The sequence below is a fragment of the Mya arenaria genome, chromosome 11 (assembly GCF_026914265.1).
Source record: "Mya arenaria isolate MELC-2E11 chromosome 11, ASM2691426v1".
In the NCBI taxonomy this organism is placed as follows: domain Eukaryota; kingdom Metazoa; phylum Mollusca; class Bivalvia; order Myida; family Myidae; genus Mya; species Mya arenaria.
The window spans coordinates 65,555,123-65,566,061 of record NC_069132.1 but is presented as its reverse complement, the minus strand read 5'-3'; the positions used below and the strand labels follow the sequence as shown (position 1 = coordinate 65,566,061).

Genomic DNA, 10,939 nt, shown 5'->3' with positions numbered 1-10,939 from the left:
GCAGCTTTAAGTTATGTGGAAAATAATGTAAAAACACACACTGTTGTACTTGACATTTATAATTGGAAGTTTATATAAGATATATTTACAATGTTCATTTTTTTTTTAAATATTATGATTTTTTTTCCTTCACTCTGCCCAAATTGAACATCGTCAACAACAACAAAAAACAGCAACAGCAAAAACAACAACATCATCAACGACAACAGCAAAAATGACCACCGGACGAAATTACGTTTTAAATATTTTCCCCAATGAAAAAAAAAACAAATAAAGGAATGCAATGTTTTTTAAAACAAAAGTTTTGTTTCGAATTTAGGCAACCCGCGCAAACAGAAATGAAACACTAACTCGTTTATTTCTACCATTTGAAAATGCTTGACAATGTCACGATTCTCATTGTGTGAACATACGCTCGTTTTAAAGCATTTGACACGTGCTATCTCTTTCAAATTATTTGTCAGTGATGATGTCTTCTAGGAGCTGATTAATTAGTCAATTGAGATATTCATACCCACGTGGGCTCTCCGTATCCACTATAAACTTTTTAAAACGCATCGAATCAATGGTGCTTTGTTTTAGAGCAATTGTTTAACAATTTACTTTCAACAAAATGATTAACTATATCATACGTTTTACTGAAATAACTTCATACCCAATAAATTTTTGACAAAGATAAACACTATTGTACATCAAAGACTGTGGTCAAACCGCATTAAAGGCATAAATCAAATGAATGACTCAATATTTCTTAGAATCAGTTCTTTATTGACCTGATCGCCTCATAAAATGTTGTTGTTGCTTTTTTTTTTATTTCAAACCAATCCATCGCCTTAAACTTAATTAAGATTTTAAGGGCTCACAAATAAAGTTTAATGGTCGACAACAGCGTTAGATAGGTATTGATGGCCAAGTTCTACGTGTGAGTTAATGACAATCAAACAACGTCATTTGTTTAATAATAAAAGAACCATTCATGTATAACTATTTCCAGCTGATATCGATTTTCGAACAAAACAAAAAAGAGGTATTGTAATACCCTTGTTGTCAGTGTGCGTACGTACTACGTGATAAGTGACGTCATAATGCTACATCGGACGGCATTTTTTTTGCACCGCATACGAACGAAAATCAAAGATAACTTTTTATTCCTTCATCATTTTAAATTTTGAACAGTGGCTTAGTTTTTTCAAAGACTTGTTGTCGTTATCGGTCCGATCATTGTCATTGAAGGTCCGATTCGCGGTCGTAATCGGTCCGATTCGCTGTCGTTGTCGGTTCGATTCGCGGTCGTTGAAGGTCCGATTCGGTCCGATTCGCGGTCGTTGTCGGTCTGATTCGCGGTCATTGTCGGTCCGATTCGCGTTCGTTGAAGGTCCGATTCGCGGTCGTTGTCGGTCCGATTCGCGGTCGTTGAAGGTCCAATTCACGGTCGTTATTGGTCCGAGTCGCGAGATAAAACTGAATGCGTAGCAATTCAAAATCATTTTGTATACACGTTTCCACAGACAATACACACACATGTTAGTTTAAACATATTTATTTTTTACAACGATTGTGAAACAAGTTATAACAACATTATATTAATTACTCTCGTTGGCAGGATTAAACGCGAGAGTGTGATCTTGTGATGTGGGGGAAACCGGAAAAAAATCACTTGTCCGGCTTGGTGACCATTAACCAAACTCACAGGCACTCAGGCCGGGAATTGAGCCCGGGTCGCCTAGGCGAGAAGCGAGTGCGCTAACCACTGCGCCAACCGGACAACAAACATGTTCGAACAATGGCCATAACTCTAGCTTTTATAATTGTCGAGTTGTGTACCCATGCAGTTTGACTAAAAAAAGACGAGGCTGTGTTCGGTTTGTGACAGTTTTGTTCTTGTTTAAGTATAATTATAAATCATGAAGAGGTTGATTTGAACCCGGGTCCTCTGCAGTTTAAATCTGCAAGCAGAAATAATCCACTGTGATTATTTCGCTAGAAACAAAAACAAAATCCATTGCTCTGAAATTTCTTTTCTTTTTTATATTTAATAATTAATCAATACTGAACATAGAAACAAATATCATAATAAGACATTTAATCGAAATTTAACATCTGAGTGTATGTGTTTATTTAAGGATTGATCGATTTTTTTTCTTGCGTTTATGCTGTATGAACGCAGTAGGGCACACGAGCCAATTCCATGAAGCGCGCTACTAGCATGTTATACAATATGAACGTCAAGTTTTAGCTATACAAAGGACAAGGCGAATGTAAATATTATATAACAATGTTTTAAAGAAATTGAACACATTCTAGAACACATTCTAGAGCCAAGCTCATTTTAAGAGACTTTTTGCCACCAGGTATTATGGCTCTAGGATATTTACAAAGGTTTTATTTATATTTCTTTTGCAAGTATAAACAGCCGTTACCGAGATTGTGGGTTTAAACCCTTGAAATTGCCAAAGTTCTATTTCGATAACATATGAGAAAATCATACGAGTTCACACACAAAAAATGCACGCAAGGTTGAGATATTTCAATTTTACTTCCGCGCATATTTTTTTAAAACCTAAAGTGTTTCTTTCCATAGCAAAACACAAACACAAAACGCGTTTATTACCTATAACCTCCTCGCTTCTTTGCTCCGCGGTCCAAATATCAACTCTATATTTTGATATCTATTATTTCTTCAACATGGCAAACTCAGTGCTCGTTTGAAAATAACCTAGATTTCTAAATATATTTCATTAAAATATTTGGGGTTGATGTGAAAAATGGGAAAAAACAGAGACATTTATAAATTCTCTTTTGTTTCATGTATTACTGAGAGCCGGCTTACATTTCAACCTGGATCACTTCGACTAATAAAAAATGTTTTACTACATGTACTTTAAACGTATCTTAATTTGTTAGCTTCATACTATTAATTTTTCATTCGTGCGAATGATAACGAATATAAAGTTAGGCACTAGATGCACCATGTATGTTTCTCGGCACAGTTCGTGAACCAGCGATAAACATGTTAATACCACATGTATGAACAAAGCTGGTCATACAAGTCCTTAATCAGCTGTGTGTTTTATTATCATTTTTTATTACACTTTTATGAGCTTAAGTGATGCATATTCAATTAACTGTCAGTCAGACATCAAACAAAGATTAATATTCATTATCGCTACTTTGACTGAGGTTATTCATATATAAAGTCTTTTCTACAACGTCTCGGACCTTCTATGGTAGCGTGCAAGGGCACGGGACACTATCTGGACCTTGATCATGCCGAAAACGGCTTATGTCGGATTATTCACTTTGGTATGTGTGGTGATAGTGTGGACGTTGCCGACGCCGACAGAGGGAACTGTCCGGAATTATTACCTAGCCGCGCTTGAGGTGGATTGGGATTATGCTCCGTACCGAAGGAATATGGCGGGACCAGATACTGAGTATGAGTTTTCTATTTAGGATATTTCATATAAATATAAGCACAGTGGTTAAAACTTACCCGGTTTTCACTACCTTAGGTGGTCCGGGTTCGATCCCCGTCGTTGCTCATTACTAAATAAGATCCGATTAAGTTCGGTCGGTGTTCACTACTTAAAGTGACCCGGGTTTGCTCCCGGTCCGTGTTCACTACTTAGTGTTTCCCGGGTTCGATTCCGGTCGGTGTTAACTACTGAATGTGACCCGGTCAGCGTTCACTACTGGGTGTGACCCGGGTTCGATTCCGGTCTTTGTTTACTACTTGATGTGACCCGGGTTATCCCCGTTCAGTGTTCACTACTTGATGTGACCCGGGTTATTTCCGGTCCGCGTTCACTACTTGATGTGACCCAGGTTATTCCCTGTCGGTGTTAATAACTTAATGTGACCGGGTAATACTATGATCTCGATCGGTGTTCACTACTTGGTGTGACTCGGGTTATTTCCGGTCAGCGTTCACTACTTGATGTGACCCAGGTTATTCCCGGTCGGTGTTAATTACTTAATGTGACCGGGTAATACTATGATCTCGATCGGTGTTCACTACTTGGTGTGACTCGGGTTTGATCCCGGATGATTTTCACTTCTAACTATGACCCGGGTTCGGTGTTCAATACCTAATGTGACCTGGTTTCGATCCCGGTCGGTATTCACTATTTATGTGACCGGGGTTCGATCCCGGTCAGCGCTCACTTCTTTATGTAGCCGGGGTTGGATCCCGGTAGGCGTTCAGTAATATATGTGAACCGGGATTGCCCCCGGTCGGTGTTCAATACTTTATGTAGCCGGGGTTCAATCACGGTCAGCGTTCTCTTTTAAAATGTAACCCGGGTTCGATTTTTAAATGTAGCCCGAGTTCGATCCCGGTCAGCGTTCTCTTTTTAAATGTGACTCGGATTCGATCCCGGTTGGTGGTCACTTCTCCATGTGACCCATGTTTATCTTCATTTTCTCATATATTGTTTATAAACAAATCTGTACCAATGATTTTTATAGAAAATAACTGGCATGGAAACAGCGCATCATTAAATTGGCCTGCCTTCATCTTTCATAAAATTGGTTACATAAAGTGTTTAAATTTGTATGCATTTTTATTCCTGTTTTATAAACAATGTGTGTCTGTTCACTTTGGCTTTAGAAAAATATGAAGGTCAATCGTGACTGCCATACTTTACACACATCAAGGGCGGTACGATAATTATATGTATTTACATGTATGAAAACAACACAGTTTGAAGCATGTAATAATTATAATTTTAATGGCATTTTTAAAAATCATTTTAAAATCAAAAGTGCATCCTGATTATACATGTAGCACAAAAATTCAATTATTTCATATAATGAGACACATACATTTGATTATACCACCTATGCTACAGATACACATGTTCTTCACTATGATAATTTTTATTTGTTCGATACTAATAATAACTTTAACATTAAATATTTTACAACGATTGTGAAGAAAGTTATGATAGCTATGATTAACTAAGGCACACTCGTCGGCTCGATGTCGCTCGAGAGTGTGGTCCCGGAGAAACCCCACTTGTCCAGCTTGGTGACCACTAACCAAACTCGCATGCGCCCAAGCTGGGAATCGAACCCGGGTGGCCCCGGTAAGAAGCTAGTGCGCTTACCACCGCGCTAACCGGACAACCAACTAAATACAAAATGTAGTTACCTTAAAGCTGCACCCTAACAGATTGACGATTTTAACAACTTTTTTATTTTTTGTATTGGAAAGAGCAATTTTGTCCGTAAATGTCTGCAAACCAATGATATAAGATTGCTGACAAAAATTCAGATCGTAGATTTTCATATTTCCGTTCGAAAATTAATGTTTTATGGTTACTAACGGTTTAAGAAAAATGCATAAAACATCAATTTTTGAACGTATATATGAAAATATGCGATCTGATATCTTGTCAGCAATCTTATATAACATGTTTCCATGGATTTTGGCACGAATTGGCTCGTTCCAAGACAAAAATAAAAAAAAGTTGTCAAAACGTTCAATCTGTGAGAGTGCAGCTTTAAGTTCATCTAAAATTTGACAAAGACTAACACTAAATTCTCGACACAGCCTGACGTTGGCGAGATATCGGGCACTGGACCCTGTTTCAATGATGTCCATTGGTCGTAAAAAACATGTAGAACAGCCACAGAAGGCAACACGTCAATTGTTTTGTTTATTCCACTGTGTCATCAATGTTCATACTGGCCAATACTCATACTTTCATAAAAACACATCAAATACGAATATAAAACATAATGTATGGTCTGAGATACTTGTACTTTACGACTTACAGACATAGAACAGGGCTAAGCGTGTTGAGCCTAAACATTGAATTTAGACGATCATTTTTAGGAAACAGCAATACACATTATGATTTCTAAAAGTACAAATATGTTAGATAGGTTTCGCTGTTATTAAGGCTTAATCAAATAGATATTTGCTAGAGCTGATTCATTTTGATTCATAGTAATGTTGATTTTGAAGGAGTGGAGGGCTGAGGGTCAAGGTCATGAAACCTAGTCTGAATGTCGCAGCGAAAATAAACACATACGCAATTTAACCATAGTTATTTTCAGTTATGTCTCTTTTCCATCAACGAAAGGAAAAGGTCATCTGCATATTTATTACTGATACAAGAAATTAATTGGCTACAATATTTATATGAAAAACTACAGAAACAAGCTCAGTAGCCAAAAATTTAAACATAAACCCCGTGTAGTGGCACAGGGTTAATGCCAAAGACATAGAACATGAAAACAAACAATCACCAACAAGAAACATGAAACATGAGCATAAAAACTCCACAAACGACACAATGCATTTATACTATATAAAAACTAGGTGTGTTTACCAAGGAGTGTTAGGTACCGCCTTGGAACGGTCATCAAAATGTAAATTTCTAATTGCCCATATGAAAAACATGGTTTCGTCGCATTGCGGCTGTTTTAGTTTTATAAACATAACTAAATTGTTGTTTCTTATTATTCCAATATGTTTTTTTCCAGAAAAACTCGATTACTGATCGACTCTGGCGCGGACCGGATAGGAAGCCTTTACCGAAAGGTGATCTACAGAGGATTCACGGACGCGAGCTTCACCAAACAACTTCCGGTTGAAGACTGGCAGGGATTTGTTGGGCCGCTCATTAAAGCGGAGGTCGGGGATACAGTGAAAGTTCATTTCCGAAATTTCGCTACTCTGCGGAACTTCAGCGTTCATCCTCATGGATTTCTATATAATAAGAAAAATGAAGGTGCGTACGTTAACCTTATGTTTTTAACGGTACATATTGCACATGATTTATGTATTTGGGGCCGGCAATGGTCCTCGACTCCTCGAGTTATTTAGGTTTATATCCAGCGTCAGTATATTTATATGAAAATAGAAGGAACAATTGTCGGGACAAAACTATTTGCGAATATTTGAGAAATTCCCATCTACGAACTGGTATGTCGTTGGATATTCGCAAATACCAGCTTAATATCAATATCAACATCTGACTACTTTGTAATTAATTATTCGAATCCCAAACTGGAAACTAGCAGGTAGTTTAATATTTGAATCCCAAACTGGCAACTCGAAGGTAGTTGATTATTCGAATAACCAACTACCAACAACCTCCCAACATAACACTCATGTTTTACCACTACTTCTTTTAATATAAGCTTTCGTTTACACCCTGTCCACGTCCGCTAAAGTGCCTCACTGCGCGATTTTATCGGACACGGATCGGACCATTCGGAACTCCTCGGCCATTTTTTATCGAAAACAACCCCGGGTGTATATGGTTTACATACTCAGAAATCGGTATGTTTAAGTCCGCTGCAAGTAGATCGCATAGTTATTTAATTTAGCAGTTTAACTTAAAGACTTAACTCTTGTGAATCTTAAAAATGTTTGCAATAATACACTTCACTGGCAATCAATTTAAACTCAGATGAAAAATACAAGCTAAAACACTACATTTACTTAATGAAATAATTCGAAACATTACAATTTACTTCTACTGATGTACCGGCATACATCCGAGGTTGTTTTCCATAAATGGCCGAGGAGTTCCGAATTGGATCGGACGAGTATCGTACGCGCAAGCTGATGCGAACACATGGAACAGACCCAACAATTCTTAACTGACTCGATTTCATGGTCAGCATCCACATAAAATACCGGCCGAACACGCCCGACTGGATTCACGTTATGTGAATCTGTGTAAATCAAACTGAATGTACTGGCGTATTGTCGGTTTGACATTGAACTAATGAATTTCGTAATAAAATGTAACTCACAAATAAAAAACGGTATCATCTTTACTTGTACAAGTACAAAATGACAGCACTTCATTCATTTATAGCATTTCTACATGTTAACTGTACTTTATATCTTATACTAAAGAACAAAATAGCAAAGTTTGATAAACATTGATTTAACAATTGTCAACAAAGATGCTCGAAAAACATAAAACGATTTTGACAATCAAGATTTGTATTCATGTTTGTTATCCAGAATTTCTGTGTCGTCTATTATTTTAAACGGAAAAGCTACATATATCGAATGAAACGCGATCGCCACCCCCTTCGCCACCCCCTTCATTTTGAGATAGAAAATGTTTAAATTATTGCCATTTTTAAAAACAACTAAAACTAGATCGCTACATCGCTAGGTCCTATACTGCGAGTTAAGAGAAAATTCTTTTCACTAGGCCTTACATGTGTTGTGCTGCTGCCTAAAAACAAATGCCACTTATGCCCAAACGGTCAGCTGCAGCCAAGGTTGCGTGAAAGCTTATTTAAACTCGCACTCGGGCCTTGCTTTTTCGGCGAGTGCTCCGATAACATTATTATTATTTTTCGTTATTTAGAGCATAGTGCACATACGTAATGTAACCCTGATTAGAGCTACCCTTGTTCTTTAACGTGCACCAGTGTATAGTATTGTCACACGGGGGGGGGGGGGGGGGGGAGGGGAATCGAGCCTGCGATCCCTGGATTGACAGTCAGGTGTGTTACCACATGATCATGACCCGCTCCTCTCACTGCAGCCAGTTGTATAAAACTGGATAAATCATCAACATGTCAAGTTATCTTTTGGCTAGTTTGCACATGAAAGCAATTTGATTGGTCAATAGCAATTATTGGATATGTATAGACCAAATGAATTATTATATTGGGAGACTTTAACCGAACCAAAAACATGAAGAACCAGTTTAATACAATTGATTGCAGAGTGGTATTCAATATTCAACTTCAGTTAACGTTATGGTCATACATCATTGACTACATTCACTGTATTGGTCAGTTATCAATAACATGTAATCCGATTAGCTACATCATTCCTATATCAAATTAAGACCAATATTAAATACCAGCTCAGAGTCATAATAAAAATTGATGTACAAAAAATATTTTACTAATTACCAGACTTTTAATATACATCAAGATACAATTGTATATTTGCTCTGAATTGTTAATGAAATCCGACGTAAATATACCAATTTAGCAATATATAAAGACACAAAAACGTACTCGATATATTATGTTGGGTATACTATTAACATTTTCTTTTTCACAAACTCTTTTAAATGGTAACATTTTTATATGGTGTTACCGGAGATCCACAATAACGCTATTGGTTGTTGTGTTTATAATATCATGAATTTCAGGCGCTTTATACATTGACGGAACTTCCGGGCACGCCAAGTTTGACGATCTCGTTCCGCCAGGGGGCGCAATCACGTATGCTTGGGTGGCGGCGAACATTCACGCGCCCACGAAAGACGACGAGAATTGCGTGCCCTGGGGTTACCATTCCCACACGAACGGACCGAGGGACATAGCAACCGGATTAGTGGGGATTGCGCTTATATGTAGACCAGGTATATTTTATTTTTTATATAAAGTTGGTTTAATAAACTTCAGTTGACAATGGGAAAATTTAAACGACTTTTCTCTCAGGCGTACATTTCAATTCAGGTTAATGAATGTCCCCAGGTTAAAGTAGCAGCTGCAATATTTATGAAATTAAGCCACCATCCCCCAAATAATAAATAAATAAATAAATTAATACATAAATAAATAAATACATAAATAAATAAATAAATAAATAAATAAATAAATAAATAAATAAATAAATAAATAAATAAATAAATAAATAAATAAATAAACTAAAATAAATTAATAATATTAAAAATAAATAAATAAAAAAATAAAAATAAGAGAAAAAAAATAAAAAATAGACAATAACTAAAATAAAAAAGAAAAAAAGAATTATAGCTTTTAAACAAATCAACCCTTTCCAGGTACGCTGGGCCTTGACGGCGCACGGATGGACGTTGATCGGGAACTAGTCGTGTATTCGGACATCACTGATGAGACGAATAGCTGGTACATTAATGAAAACATCCGACGATGTGGCCGACCCGCCGAATGCAAACGGCTTCTGGTATGACTGTTAAATATTTTGAACATTTCAAGCTATTTTCCATTCGGAACATCTCAGCCATTATCGAAAACAACCGCCTCGGCCTGATAGTCGTTATTTGAACTTATTTTAAAAAGTCATATTTTTGTTGTTCTAAAAACCTGAACTTTAGAAAGTTTTTTTTTCCAGTTTTAAACACAGTGGAGGGAAAACAAACAAACAGATTGTTGCCTACTTAGAAATTGGGAATCTTAATTATTTATCCAATTTGACATTTCACTGACAATCAATTAAAACTAACAATATAAAATAAACGTTTAATAAAAATACAATTAATTAAAAAAAAATGTTCGAACTACTTCTTCCGATGTACCGGCATACATCCGTGGCTGTTTTCGATGGAAAATGACCGAGGAGTTCCGAATTGTCGTTTTCGGTATAACATTACTATAACTTACCCTAAACCCTGATCTCGCGACAAAAACATGTTGCGATTGGTCTAATGTTCTTACAGTTTGATGCACTTTAAATCTTTGAAAGACCTCAGGCCCCCTTGTCCATATAAACAGCCGCTTCAGAGTCTGTGGCTACCAGTCCCCCCTACCCCATTAAACACTTACGAAAACGAACTGCATTATACAATATTTAAAGCACTACATATAGTTATCCCGTTTCTAGGATTATTTTGTCAATTCACCTTCACTCCAGCTTCATGTTGCAATAAGCATTGCTTAATAATCAGAAACACCACATGGCCAATCTTGAGGAACACTTCTTATTTTATAACATACAATTTTATTAAAACAATTTGTACAATGCAGCAACACACACACAACATGGCCACTGGGTGCAGGGTTTCCCAAACCTGAAAGTGGTAAAAATGAAGGTAACATATGTATTTCTTGTTTTCATTTTTGCATTGATCGTTTCATCGATTTATATTTTCAAATACCATTGTGGTCACAAGAACACATATCTTATTATGAATTCAATTTGAAATATGACTGTTATGACACACCACTGTATGTTGTTTTG

General features: G+C 36.7%; 1 protein-coding gene across 1 annotated transcript in view; it reads left to right on the top strand.

The window, feature by feature from the left end:
• Positions 1–3,267: 3,267 nt before the first annotated feature.
• Positions 3,268–10,939, top strand: part of LOC128208700 (ferroxidase HEPHL1-like) — a 35,695-nt gene continuing 28,023 nt past the window's right edge. The window contains exons 1-4 of the mRNA XM_052912248.1: positions 3,268–3,434; positions 6,493–6,740; positions 9,147–9,359; positions 9,783–9,925. Of these exons, the coding sequence (XP_052768208.1) occupies positions 3,268–3,434; positions 6,493–6,740; positions 9,147–9,359; positions 9,783–9,925 (771 nt within the window). The remainder of the gene's footprint in view (positions 3,435–6,492; positions 6,741–9,146; positions 9,360–9,782; positions 9,926–10,939) is intronic.